The sequence below is a fragment of the Lepus europaeus genome, chromosome 1 (genome assembly GCF_033115175.1).
Source record: "Lepus europaeus isolate LE1 chromosome 1, mLepTim1.pri, whole genome shotgun sequence".
NCBI lineage: Eukaryota > Metazoa > Chordata > Mammalia > Lagomorpha > Leporidae > Lepus > Lepus europaeus.
In genome coordinates, this window is record NC_084827.1 from 175,532,035 (window position 1) to 175,547,177 (window position 15,143).

The 15,143-nt window shown below is 44.3% G+C and overlaps 1 protein-coding gene across 1 annotated transcript in view; it reads left to right on the forward strand.

Annotated features, from left to right (window-relative positions):
- Positions 1–15,143, forward strand: part of CAB39 (calcium binding protein 39) — a 93,657-nt gene that overhangs the window by 43,950 nt on the left and 34,564 nt on the right. Inside the window, exon 2 of the mRNA XM_062193374.1 lies at positions 203–359. Coding sequence (XP_062049358.1) covers positions 246–359 — 114 coding nt within the window. The 5' untranslated portion in view covers positions 203–245. The remainder of the gene's footprint in view (positions 1–202; positions 360–15,143) is intronic.

Genomic DNA, 15,143 nt, shown 5'->3' on the forward strand with positions numbered 1-15,143 from the left:
TCCTCACCTGGTGTTGGGGGATTTGAGAGGTGCAGAATGCCCTGTCCTTCGGAGACATCACTGTATGATCGCGTCTTACCTTAGTGGGCTGCCCAGTTCCTACTGGTTTTCAGAGTCTTACAAAAATGGCTTTGGAAGCACTGGCTGTCTTCTGTTGGTTGCCCCCACTCTTGTCTCACGGGAGCTGCATGCTCTGTTGCAGGTCACGCAGGCAGAGCGCCGCACAGGCCTCTGTCACTGCCGCCATGCCGTTCCCGTTCGGGAAGTCTCACAAGTCGCCAGCAGACATTGTGAAGAACCTGAAGGAGAGCATGGCCGTGCTGGAGAAGCAGGACATCTCTGACAAAAAGGCAGAGAAGGTATGTGTCTGGCTGCACTTCCCGGAGTCTTTTCATTAGGAATGGATGTAGTGATTACGAGGTGATTTTTGACATCATTAAGTCCAGATTTGAGTTTATTTGGGGTTTCTAAAATGCGGTTCTAAAGTGGCATTTGCTGCTGCTGGAACATTCGTTCCCTCCTGTACTTCATCTCACAAATATATTCCCACATTTTTTCTCAGTTTTTCATCTGAGCTTTGTAGACTTCTTCCAGTTGTGTCTATTTTATTTGTTTTTGAAGTCGGCTTTTCTGCCTGCCTCCTCCCTGCGAGCATCTTCTCCAGAGTTTCTCTCAGGTTCTCCCTTTCTATGCCAAGTACCTCATCCACCCAGTCGCCATGGTCTGGAACCTGACTTTCACCCCAATCTCTTCTTGTCCCTTGTCCCTCAAACGATGCTTTTCACCAAATATGTGTTTTCCACTTCCTAGAAGGTCATGAATTGATTCTGACTTTGTTTCCATTTTGAAGAAGACCTTGGTCATCTTCCTGAGGGTGCTTGGCAGTCACCTTCTTGTACTTCCTATACTGCATCCCTGCCTTAGCCCCTCAGAGCAGACTCCTGTCCGAGCACACAAGGCCCTTTGTGATCTGGTGAATTATAGCCCCTCCCTCCGGCATTCTGTAGGCCACAGTAATCACCGCCAAGTTAAATACCAGATGCCTTGTGTTAGTGCCTTTGTCTTGTTGCGTCTGCTTGGCGTCTTATGCCCCATAGCCCATTTCCACCAAAACCCCATTCATGTTTCCATACTCTCTCCTACATTTCCTACATTTCCCTATCCCAGCCTGACTGGGATATCTTCTGTCCCAGCCCTGCACCTTGAAACAGATCCTCACCATTTTGGGAATCTGTTAGGAAAATGCCAAAACTGCTGCTGTCTTCTCCCTGTTTTTGTTGGTGCTGTATTTTGGTCTCTTACTCTAGACCATGAGCCCTTTGACCAGTGTGTCATTTCTGACATACCTGTGCCTGCCATGGTACTTGCTTCCATGGCCTGGATAGCTTGTTGTTTGTTGAATGAATCTCTGATTAGAATAAATCTCCCACCCTTTTATGTAGAAGATTGTTTTCTGTCTTGAGATGAAGGTTAGACTGCTTCACTATTATCTTTTTAAGTCTAAGACTGTGGTTTGCATGTGTTCTGGTGTGTTGTTGTTGTTGTTTAAGATTTATTTATTTGAAAGGCAGAGATAGAAGGATGGAGGGAGGGAAACAGAGGGGGAGAGAGAGAGATCGAGAGATCTACCGATCTACCATCTGCTTGTTCACTCCCCTGATGGCCACAATGACCAGGGCCAGGCCAGGCCGAAGCAAGGAGCCAGTAGCTTCTACTTGGCTTCCTACATGGGTGCAGGGGCCCAGGCACTTGGGCTATCTTCCACTGCTTTCCTAGACACATGAACAGGGAGCTGGATCAGAAGTGAAGTAACTGGGACTCAAACTGGTGCCCATATGGGATGCTGGCACTGCAGGCAAAGGCTTAACCTTCTGAGCCACACCACCGGCCCCTGCCTGTGTTCTGATGAGGCAGGGAAATTCGTACTTATGGCATAAAGATGTGTTTTCTTTTATTTTATTGGAAGTAATACACAGTCTGTAAAAGTTTTTATAATTCTACCTTTAGATTTTCTGTGGAAATTCTAGTTTTTTGCATACCTATATAGTAAGATATGTAGATTACATTTGGTAACATAAAATAAGCCTTTTCAAGTATTTATTTTATTTCTGAGGCAAAGAGAAAGACAGAGAGATCTCCCATCTGCTCATTCAAATGCCCAGAATAGCTAGGGCTGCTGTGGCTGGGTTAGGCTCAAGCCAGGGGTTGGTGTCAGGAACCCAACTACTACTTGAGCCACCCCCCCGCTTCCTGGGGTCTGTATGAGCAGGGGCCAAAGCCAGGGGTTGGTGTCAGGAACCCAACTACTACTTGAGCCACCCGCCCTGCTTCCTGGGGTCTGTCTGAGCAGGCAGTTGGAGTCAGGGGCCAAAGCCAGGGGTTGAACCTAGCATTCCAACTGTGTCATATAGGCATCATAACCACTGCCCTACTGCCTGCCCCACTTCATTCATTTTTGAGAAAACTGCTAAATACTCAGTTCTGAATAATTGGTGTCCTATAAAAACAGCTAGTTTATCTCACCTGAAACAATCATATAAGTGCTTTTCCATAAGACAGCCAATCAGCCACATTCAGTAAGAATTTGACTGAACTTGGTATATACTTCCTGTTTGTCACACCCAGTGTATGCATATTCAAAGGTCAGAATTTAATGAAATTAATAACTTCTGCTTCTTCATGGGCATTATTAATTGAAACTGGCTTTTTTTTTTTTTTTTTTTTTTTTAAATCTTGGTACACAGTGGCTGCTGGTTCAGTTTGGTATCACCACCCCGAATCATGCCAGGGTGCCAGCACCGTGAATGCTGGCAAATAGCAATCCAGTTGGGGAGAGGAAAATAATGTGCTAGTATCAACAGAAAGTTATCCTTGACCTCACAGACCCTTCAAAGATGTCTCAAGGAACCCCGGATCCACACTTGGAAATCTACTCTGATGATTCATGAAAGGTCTGTGTGGCAGTGATCCAGGAAGCTGGCATAGGGCTGAGTTCTGAAGTGGCGGAAGGCCTTCCTGGGATCTGATGAAATCCTTGTCTACTTATCATCTACCCGGGATGATTTTGCCCTCCAAGGTGTCCCCTGGAATGACAGGAGACATTTTTGGTTGTAACATTAGGGAGCAATGCTGCTGTCGCCCAGTCAGTTCAGGCTGTAGTCGCTGCTCTACATGCAACAGAGAATTACCTGACCAAAAATGTCAGTGGAGCCGAGCTTGAGAACTGCTGCTCCAAACCTCCTGCTATTTGGAAAAACAAAGCAAAGAAAAAATTGTTAAATTTAGGAAAAAATAATCTTTGCTTAAAGGAAGGGCAACTCTGAAGAGCAGTCCTTGCAAACTACTTTGATGAATCTAAAATTTCTGGTTCACTTTTTTAAAAGATTTATTTATTATTATTTGTTTATTATTTATTTGAAAGAGTTACATAGAGGCAGAGGCAGAGAGAGAGAGAGAGATCTTCCATCCACTAGTTCACTCCCCAGGTGGCTGCAACGGCTGGAGGTGCGGCAATCTGAAGCCAAGAGCTCGGAGCTTCTTCCAGGTCTCCTACTCGGGTGCTGGCCCCCTGATTCCCTTTCTTATCAGGACTCTAAAGGAAATATCAATTAATGCAGTGGAGAAGGAGAAGGGACCCAAGTTCTGAAAACAGTGAGAAGATGAAAATCAAGTCACTGAATTTAAAACCATTAAAAATGACGTTGATTGCTGGCGCCGCGGCTCAATAGGCTAATCCTCCGCCTTGCAGCGCTGGTACACCGGGTTCTAGTCCCAGTCGGGGCGCCGGATTCTGTCCCGGTTGCCCCTCTTCCAGGCCAGCTCTCTGCTGTGGCCAGGGAGTGCAGTGGAGGATGGCCCAAGTGCTTGGGTCCTGCAACCCATAGGAGACCAGGAGAAGCACCTGGCTCCTGCCATCGGATCAGTGCGGTGCGCCGGCCGCAGCGCGCCAGCTGCGGCGGCCATTGGAGGGTGAACCAACGGCAAAAAGGAAGACCTTTCTCCCTGTCTCTCTCTCTCACTGTCCACTCTGCCTGTAAAAAAAAAAAAAAAAAAAAAAAAAAACTGACATTAATGTCAGTATCATACTGGAAAACTGATGTTAGATAGTCCTGTTAAACTAAGGTGCATGCTGTGACCTGTTATATTTAGCTTTGTTTTTGAAATTCTGGCCAGTACATTAAAAAATGGCTTAGAAATGACAAATACTGGGGTAGGTGTTATGGTGTAGCAGGTATAAGCCACTGCCTGCAATGTCAGCATCCATTATTGACGTTTGATTCCCGACTGCTCCACTTCCAATCCATATCCCCACTAATGTGCCTGGGAAAACAGCAGAAGACAGCCCAAGTGCTTGGGCCTCTGCACCCACTGAGAGTCCAGGGAGAATCTTCTGGCTTCTGGCTTTAGTCTGGCCCAGACCCAGCCATGGCGAAGTGAGCCAGTGGATGGAAGATCTCTGTCCATCTCTCCTTTTCTGTAGCCGTGCCTTTCAAATGAATAAAGTAAATCTTAGGGGGAAAAAAAAAAAAGAAATGACAAATTCAGCTCTCTTAGAGAAAATTATAGTATTGATATGTTCATAAATGTTTACAACACAGAATCAGTGGAAAATGATAGTTTATTATAGTATCTAAATAAATGAATAGAATATAACTTCCCTAATGCTAAATGAAACCAACTTGAGAATGAAATTTTTTAAAACAGTGTCTCATTTAAAAAGTGTACGAATAGTTTTATCAGGAAATATGCTGGACTGTATGAAAAGGCCGTGGGAACTTTCTTCAGAAGCTCAAAAGAATACTTGGTCTTGGTCTGTTGCCGTTGGTTCACCCTCCAATGGCTGCTGCGGCTGGCTCATCGTGCTGATCCGAAGCCAGGAGCCAGGTGCTTCTCCTGGTCTCCCATGCGGGTGCAGGGCCCAAGGACTTGGGCCATCCACCACTGCCTTCCCGGGCCATAGCAGAGAGCTGGCCTGGAAGAGGGGCAACCGGGATAGAATCCGGCGCCCCAACCGGGACTAGAACCCGGTGTACCAGCACTGCAAGGCGGAGGATTAGCCTGTTAAGCCACAGTGCCGGCCCCAGTGATTCTTTATAAACGCCTCCCTTAGAGTAACGACCTAGGCCTCAAGGAAGTTCTGTGGATGGATTGTGTCTGGATGCATGGAAGGCTCTTTACAGGTGGTTTCATGTATCAAAGCAGAATATATGTGAAAGAGACCTTATATAGTCTGGAAAGCCTAAAATACTTATACTCTGCCTGTTACAGAAAAATAAATGCCAACCCCTGTCGCCGATGATCAGGCCCATGACTCAGTGGTCTCTGGCCTCCTGTTCTTCCCGGCATCCATGTCTTTGCCTCCTCTGCTCCAGCCATGCTCCTGCCTTTTGGCCTTTGCGTCTGGCTGTTCCCTTGGCCTGGAACAGCTCGTGACTTGGCTTATTCCCTGTCATCTTCAAGTCTTAGCTCAGATGCCACTTCGCACCCAGCTCCTGTTTGAAATGCAGCTCCACCCTGTGGCATCCCTGTTCCTCCTTATCTTGCTCTGTTTTCCTATGTAATGAAGTTTATACTATTTCTTTAGAAGCCTTCCAAAAACATGACTGAATAAGTGTTTGTATTGTTTAAATTTTTATTTACTTATTTTAACTTTATTTGAGAAAGCCAGATCTTCCATCTGCTGATTCACCACCACAGCACATTACCCCCGCCCCCAGTGCCTCCAGTAGCTGTGATAGGCCAGGCCAGAGCCAGGAGCCAGGAACGCAATCTAGGTTTCCCAAGTGAGTGGCAGGAAACCATGTTGAGCCATCATCTGCTACCTCCCCAAGGTGCATTTCAGCAAGAAGCTGCATCGGAGATGGAGGAGCGGGGGTATGGGTTGCAGGTGTGCCAACCAGCATTTGAACTGCTGTGACAGACCCTGCCCCCAGTATTTGTATTTATTCAACATGGAATAGAAAGCACCATTAACATGAAACACTGTCACCTTGTTCTCTTCTGCTAAATTCACTCAAATACTGCTGTAAGTAATGTAATAATGTATAGACGGACTTTGTGACTTAGGAGGGGCACCGTAGCCAAGTACATCCAGGTTTCTGTGGTGGTGGCCAAGTATCATTCCCTTTTAGTGCTGCCATTAGAGAAGCAGTAAGATAAATGAAATTTCTCGAGAGACCTGTCCTGGTGGCCCTGGCACAGTCCAAATAGTTTTGTGTTCATTACCTTAGCCTGTAGTTAAGGATGTTCAGAGGAATTTTTTTTTTAAGATTTTATTTATTTATTTGAGAGGTAGTGTTAGAGACAGTGAGCGGGAGAGACAGAGAGAAAGATCTTCCATCTGCTGGTTCACTCCCCAGCTGGCCAAAAGCGCAGGAGCTGCACCAATCTGGAGCCAGGAGCTTCTTCCAGGTCTCCCACGCAGGTGCAGGGGCCCAAGCATCTGGGCCATCTTCTCCTGTTTTCCCAGGCAATAGCAGAGAGCTGGATCAGAAGAGGAACAGCCAGGACTAGAAACAGCACCAATATGGGATGCCGGCACCGCAGGCAGAGGCTTAACCTACTGTGCCACAGCATTGGCCCAAGGATGTTTTTTCATGAGTAGTCAAGCAGTCATAACAAATGGACCTGGTGATGACTCACCATGAGCTTGGTAGCAAGATCTGAGTGGTCTGTTTCTCGACATGGTACTCAAGTCTGAACTAATATTTGTTGGTTAACTTACATGAGGAGACTTAAATCACTTAGTCAACAGAGTTTGTAGATAAAAAAAGGTAGAAAATTCTATACCTGACTGAATTAGGCATCAAAGAATGGTCAGTTAGCTGGGGAGAGGGGGGTTGAAAGGAATCTTAATATAAATATACCATATAGATAAAGTTATGGCTCTGTGTCAGTCCAAGAAAACGGAGTATAGATAGCACCATAAAAACAAAATAGCATCACTAGAAATGTGTGATTAATCTGAAAGAAGGCAAAAAAAGTCATGGCCACAATTATGGTCAGAAACATCAATACTCTACTCTCAATAACTGATAGAACAGGTAGGCAGAAAATCAACTTTCTAGTTAGACCAGAAGGATACCATCAACCAACTTGACCTGATTAACATTTATAGAACACTCAACAACAGCAGAACACACCTACACATTCTTTTGAAGAATTCTGGGAACATTTACCAAGATATATCACATTCTAGGCTATAAAACTAAGTCACAGTGCATTTTAAAGGCTAAAGTTATATGACATATTTCCCATGACTACAGATAAATTAAATTAGAAATTAGTAACAGAGGGCCGGCGCTGTGGCACAGCGGGTTAACGCCCTGGCCTGAAGTGCCGGCATCCCATGTGGCCGCCAGTTCTAGTCCCGGCTGCTCCTCTTCCAATCCAGCTCTCTGCTATGGCCTGGGAAAGCAGTGGAAGATGGCCCAAGTCCTTGGGGCCCTGCACCTATGTGGGAGACCCGGAAGAAGCTCCTGGCTCCTGGCAACATTTCAGTTAGTGGGATGCTGCTCAAGTGTCATTCCAGGAAATTGATAGCACTAAATACCTGTATTAGAAAATCAGCTAAGTCTAAGCTTTCACCCTACGGAACTAAAAGAATAGCAGATTTAACACAAAGTAAACAGGAGAAAGGAAATAACTATCAAAGCAGAAACCAATTAATTCAAAAACAATGGCAGCAGAAGAAAATAAAAAGATGAATAAAACAAATTCTACCTAAGACTCATCAGGAGAAAGAAGACAAAAATTATCCATATCTGGGGTGAGCGAGTTAACAGTACAGATCCTACAGATATTAAAAGGATAATAGAGAATATTATGAAAGATTTTATATAAATAAATTCGACATTTTAGGTGAAAATGATGAATTCCTTAAAAAGACAAAAATTGTCATACTCAAAAAAAAAAAAATAATCTGAATAGCCCTATATAAAAGTGATTACATATTTAGTTAATAACCTTCCCATAAAAAAAACTGTAGGCCTAGAGTAGGATTCGAACAGCTAAGGATTTCTATGCAAACTCTTGCAGAAAATTTGAGAGAGGCCAGCGCCGTGGCTCAATAAGCTAATCCTCTGCCTTGCGGCGCTGGCACACCAGGTTCTAGTCCCGGTCAGGGTGCCGGATTCTGTCCCGGTTGCCCCTCTTCCAGGCCAGCTCTCTGCTGTCGCCCGGGAGTGCAGTGAAGGATGGTCCAAGTGCTTGGGCCCTGCACCCCATGGGAGACCAGGAGAAGCACCTGGCTCCTGGCTTCGGATCAGCGCGGTGCTCCAGCCGCAGCACGCCGGCCGCGGCGGCCATTGGAGGGTGAACCAACGGCAAAGGAAGACTTTTCTGTCTCTGTCTTTCTCACTGTCCACTCTGCCTGTCAAAAAAAAAATTTAAGAGAAAGGAATAGTTCTTAACTCATTCTATCCCATCAGCATTACCCTGACACCAAACTAAGACAACAACATTATAAGAAAAAGAAAACTTCAGACTGATACCCCTTATGAAGATAGATGCAAGAATTCTAAACTAAATGTTAGCAGACTGAGTCTAACTGTAGGATAATATGAGCATCATGACCACCTGGGTTTTATTCCTATAATGCAAGGCTGGTCCAGAGTTAAAAAAATCCATCGATATAATTCACTGTTTTAAACTGTCAGTAGGTGGGGAAAAAAGCCTCTGTTTCTGATTTAAAAAAAAAAGAAAAGGAAACTCAGCAAACTAGGAATAGAAAGGAACTTTCTATTAATAATAATAAAAAATTACTTTCTAATAAAGGTATCTAAAAAACCTCATAGCTAGCATTATGCATGAAACGCTGAATCATTTTATTGCTAAAAGCAAGAATAAGAGATGTCCACTTTCACCACTTGTGTTCATCTTTGTATTTGGAGGTTCTAGATTGTACAATCAGGCATGAAAAATTAAGAGAGATTCAGAGTGGAAAGAAGCAAAACTTTTTTATTTGTAGATGGCAATGATTATCTACAAACAAATGCTGAAGGAATCTTCAAAAAAAGAAAACCTAGAATAATTGAATTTAGCAAGATCACAAGTTACAAGATCACCATACAAAGGACAATTATATAGTAGCAATGAACAATTCAAAATTGTTTGAACAGTTTAAAAATCCCATTTAGGTGGGCTAGCTTTGTGATGCAGCTGGTGAAGCTATTGCCTGCAATACCTAATGTGCTTGAGAAGGCAGTGGATGATGGCCCAAGTCCTTAGGCCCTTGTCATCCATATGGGAGACCTGAATGGAGTTCTGGGCTCCTGGCCCAGCCCCAGCCCTTGCAGTCATTTGGGCAATGAATCAGGGGATGGAAGATTTCTTTGTCTCTCTGTCTTTCCCTCACTCTCTGTCACTCTGCTTTCAAATGAGATTATTTTAAAAAATAAAAATAAATAACTCCATTTAGAATAACATCAAAATTATGAAACCTCTAAAACATGTCTGTGCAGGTTTTGTGTGAACGTGTTTCCTCTCCTCTAGGATCACTACCTGAGGGTACAGTTCCTTGGGCATATGGCAAGGGCATATTTAGTTTTATAAGAAACTGCCAGACCTTCCAGACCTCCTGTATCACTTTACGTTCCTAGAAGCAAGGTCAGAGATGGGATGGGAGTGACTGTCTGTTTGGGAAGTTAGACTTCCATAGGGCAGAAGATGAACTTGGTAAGAAGATGTAAAGTTCGATTTCTGAGAGGGAACTGAGAGGACTTAGTGATTGCACACTCAATCCGGGTTCACATCTGCTACCCACCCGACGTTTCTCAGGGCATGAGTCAGCAGACTGCAGCCCAGGTGGCCCCTTCCGGGTTTCCTAAGTGGGGCTGCGCTGGACCGCAGGCCCATCCATTCACATGTGGTCTATGGCTGCTTCCCTGCTGCAGTGTGGGGTTGAGCAATTGCAACAGACCCTGTCAGCCATGAAATTTTGCTACCTGCTTATCTAGAGAAATGTGATCCATCCTTCTGATGAACTGCACTATAGCAGATATGATTTTAGTTAGAAGTTGGGGCAGGGTTTGGGGAGTATGGAGTGTGTCTGTGTGTTTCTTTTAAACTTAGTGGTCCATATATGTGCAAAGGATACTCAGAAGAAACAAATTAATCATGGCTGCAGGCGTTCTTTCTCCCATAGTGTACTTTTTAAGTTTTACTTTATCCTAATTTGTATATCGGGAATCTGCCTAACATTTTTTACTTTGAAAAATGATAGCACGCAGGAATGGAGAGTAGGGTATCAGTGACCCCCAGAAAAGCTTGGAAATCACTGACCTGGTTGACATCAGACATCTCATTCGACACTTAGAATGCTATGATGCTATGCTGCAGCAGCATTTCAATTTAACATGTTCATCTCAAAACTTCTCTCCTCCCTGGAACTGGTACCTCTCTTCCTGACTCCTTTAAGAAATAATGCTTCGGTATCCTTGCCCTAAACTTTGCAGTCATCACATTCTTTCTTCTTACTTCAACATTTGTTCATTTTAAATCAGTGGTTAGGGAAGGGGCACAAATATGTACCTTCCCCCTCATTCTCTTTTCATAAGAGCTTTTTAGGTAACATAAAATTGTAGTGTGGGCCTGTGTTTGAGACCTGCATTTCCTTCATTAAGCCTAGTGGTTTTAATTTAGCTCTAAATCTGTCTATACAAAGTAACATATTCTAGCATACCCTTATGTTCATTCAGAAAAATTCAGGAAGGACAGAAAAGTGTAAAGAAAAAAATAACACTCATTCTTAATTCACTGCCACATGAAATGACTATCATTAACATGTTGAGATGCCCTTACGGATTCTGTCTTTCTCTGTCCCCCAACTCTGGGACAGACAAGTAAATGAGTATAGGATCGTGCTGTTAGGTAACCTGCTTTGTTTTTTTAATTTGAGTGTTATTTGCCTGTTAGTATAGATACACTTATTTTTCAAGCTTCTCATGGTCTTCCATTTTATGGTTATATTGTGATTTAACCTCTTCAGTGGGATACAGTTTATTCTTTTTTTAAAAAAGATGTATTTTACTTGATTGAAAAGCAGAGTTATAGAGAGGGAGGGAAAGACAGAGGGAGAGAAATCTTCCATCTGCTGATTCATCCCCCAAATGGCCACAACAGCTGGGACTGGGCCAGATCAAAGCCAGGAACCAGGAGCTTCTTCTGGGTCTCCAGAAGGACTTGGGCCATCTTCTGCTGCTTTCCTTGGCACATTAGCAGGGAGTTGGATTGGAAATAGAGTAGCTGGGACTCCAAACAGCATCACAGGTGTCAACTTTAACTGTTACACTACAATGCCCGCACCGTGATACATTTTATTTTGAATTCATTGCTGTTGTAACTGGCACTGCCTGTGATCTCTTTCCATAGTTTAAGTTTCTGAAAGTATAATAGAGGGATTTCACCTTTTTTTAAATATAATTTTTAAATATATTTTGCCAAATTGCTTACAGTAAAATTTTATTTTCTCACCAGCAGTGTCTCTAAAAGTATTTGCCCTTGATAGGAGGGGAAAAAAATAGTAAGCAGCTTTAGGTTATCATGATGAAATAGAATATTTTTGTAAGGTGTTTACTTTTTTCTTTAATTTATTTATTTGAAAGGCAGAGTTCCAGAGACAGGCAGTTACAGAGACAGAGAGGTGTTTCATCTGCTGGTTCACTCCTCAAATGACCACAAAGGCTGGTGCTGGGCCAGTCCGAAGTCAGGTGTCTGGAGTTCCCTCCAGGTCTCCTGTGTGGGTACAGGGGCCCAAGGACTTGGGCCATCTTCTACTGTTTTCCCAGGCCACAGCAGAGAACTGGGTCAGAAGCAGAGCCGCCAGGAGTCAAACCAGCACCCATATGGGATGCCGCACTGCAAGATTCTATTTATTTCAGAGGTAGAGATACAGAGAGTGAGAGAGAGAGAGACAGAGACAAAGGTCCTCCCTCTGTTGGTTCACTCCCCAAATGACTACAATGGCTGGAGCTGTGCTAATCCAGAACCAGGAGCCTCCTCCAGGTCTCCCACATGGGTACAGGGGCCCTAGGACTTGAGCCATCTTCCACTGCTTTTCTAGGCCACAGCAGAGAGCTGGATTAGAAAAGGAGCAGCCGGGACTAGAACCAGCGCCCATATGGGATGCCAGCACCTCAGGAGGGGGATTAACCTACTATGCCATGGTGCCAGCCCCTGTTTTCCCACTTTGTTTTATTTATTTATTTATAGAAAAAGCACACAGTATAAAGTCTCATAGCCTTGGTGTGACTTAGAGAGGTTATTAAGGATGCCACTGTTAAAATTTGAAATGGTTACCTCTCCTACTTTACCCTGGGAGGGAAAGAAGTTAGTGCTAATGTTGCTATGAGTGAGGTGAGTATCAGCTGTGAACTTTGGGATATTGGGTACTGTTTAAGTTGATCTTATAGCTTAAATATTTTCATTTACAGTTATTTCTTGGGGTGGGCATTTAGCCTAGTGGTAAAAAGCCTGTGTCATATATCAGAGTAACTGGGTGTGATACCTGCCTCTGGTTCCTGACTCCAACCTCTGCCTCCAAATGCAGAACCTGGGAAGCTGGAGTGACAGCTGAAGAAACTGAGTTCCCAGCTCTCAGCTTTGACCCTGCACAGGCATTTTGGGAGTGAACCAGCAACTAGGATCTCTCTCTCTCAAATAGATACTCATTTGTCTCCCTCTGAGCTAAGAAAATTTAAATATATTTTTAAAGGTCATTAACAAATTGTGACCATCAGTTGTATGAGTGGGGCTTTGCCTGCCCCCTTGTGACAAAGGGACTGCACTTGTCAGTTCAGACTCTTGATTCTGAGAAGTTCTGCCAAGCCCCCAGATTCTCTGTGGCTCTGCTGTGCTGGGGTATCTCTAGACTCCCACTACATGTAGCTGCTTTGTAGAGACATACAGGGCAAATGACCTCTCAAATGCTGTGAGAAAACAAGAACTTAAGCAAAATTCTCTGCCTCTCACCTAGACGAGTTAGCAGTGATGGACAGTCCACATTATGCAGCCAGGCGAGTAGGCTTGTCATACAGGGGACTCTTCCATCACATGGTCTTCCTCTTGCCCATGTATTTATAAAACATTTGGCTGTGTTAAGAAAGCAGTCTGTGCCCATGAAACATAATATGAGGCTAACTGGCCCATACAAGTGCTTCTGTCTCAGAACACCATGTTCAGCTGACAGACACCTCCCAAACAATTCACTCAGCTAACAGAACCACAAAGTCATACAGTGTGTGAATTGTCATCTTTGACATTGGTGTGGAGGGGGAATATAATAAAGACATGTAAGTAAGCCCTTTCCCAAGCTCTTGAGTACGTTAGAGAAATGAGGGAGACGAAAGAGAACTCTAAAGCCACTGATGAAAGAAGGCCCCAGCTGCTGTGGGCTCAGGGTAGAGGGAAGGTTTGAGGACACAGGCTCTGGGTGGAGAGGGGTGAGAGCGACAGGCATTCAGGTTAGCCTGAGCAGGGTGAGAGGGTTGAGTGCAAGACAGGGCAAAAAAGAATTGAAGGACTTAATTTGGAACTTGAAATCTTAAGAAATTAAATGGATCTCAGGGGTCATCTGGCCCTGCCTCCTTAATTAGAAGAAATCCAGAGAGTTTCCATGAGCCCACACAGCTGAGAGAATTGCATAGGGGAAACTTGAGTCAAGGCCATTTTCTCTTGGTTAGGAGCCCTGTCTGTAGCACACAGAGGTAGAGCCATCAGCTCTGGAACTAACATGAATTGGCCCTTGCCTGTGAGAAAAGGCAAAATAGAGGACTAATGAACTTGTCAGATTTGCAACATGGCTGCAAAGAGGCTCCTTCTTCCAGCTTCTCCAGATGTTAACATTGTGCACAGCCAGAGCTCAGTGATTCAGACCAGCAAAGAACCTTGGTACAACACGTGAACTAAACCACAAACCTTTTCCAGATACCATCGGTTGTCCTAGTAATGGTCAGGATCCCACAGTGCATTCAGCTGTAACATCTCCTTCAATCTAGAACTTCCCTCCATCTTCCTTTTTTTAGTGGCTACAGTTTTGAAAAAGTTGTAGCTAGTTACTTGGAATGTTGCTTGGTTTGGATTTGACTGGTGTTGCCAGATTCAGTGTGGGTTATGCATGTTGGGCCAGAGTACTACAGATAGCAATGATGCTGTGTCCTTCTGAGGGCATCGTATCGGGGCACATGACACCAGCAGTCTCAGTGCTGGTGATGCTTACTTGATCATGTGCCAAGGGTGTCTCCTCCTTTTGTTAGTAAGAAGCCTGGGGGACTGGGCATCTTCTCCCAAAGCTCCTTAAGGGTGTTGCTAGACTTGAGGCAGAAATATATCAAGATGGAGCAAGGAAGTCGAGGGAGTTTTGAGTAATCAGAAAGTCTTAAAGCAGTAAACCTAGATGTTCAGATGTGGAGTCAACAAAGACTAAATTCTCTTAAGGAAGATGGGATGGTTTTGAAATACATGCTGCTGGGACTCCTGGTTGAAATCAACCCAGTTTGAAGAAATGTTTCTCAGCTGGATTGAAGGCAGTTGAAAGCCTGAATTATTAGTGAATCATCACCTTTTCTTCAGCACTCGGAGCTCTGGGAGCTGAAAGAGAACATTTTCAGTAGAGCACACCCAAGGTTGTGCAGGACAGCCAGAGACAGCCACCAGCCTGCGCAGTGCCGAAACGAGCAGTCTTAGGAGGACAGGCAACGTGGTTATTAAGGGACCAGTGGATTAGGGGACATATGCTGACTGAGCAGCTTGACAAGGGTCGTGTGTGGAGGGGCTGCACTTGTGACCAGCTTACTCAGTAGGTGTGAGGAGGCAGACGGGTGGTGGCAGACAAGGAGGATGTGGTGAGAGAGGCAGAGAGCACACTGACATCATGCACACAGGCCAGAGACAGTGAACCAGGCACGGTCAAATTAGAACAAGAATGACCAAGTTTGTTCATAGATGTCTGCTGAATTGCCTTTCCTTGTGATCTGCTTCTTAACTTTACTGGTGATCTTTCCCACCTTTCCTCCCTCCCTCCCCTTTCTTAAACTTTGTTTTATCAACTTGTGATTGTCCCTATAATGGGGAACAGAAGTCACACATACAGTTGAAAAACGTAAATGAAAAATCATCCATTGAAATGGCTTTTATAATCTCTGCTT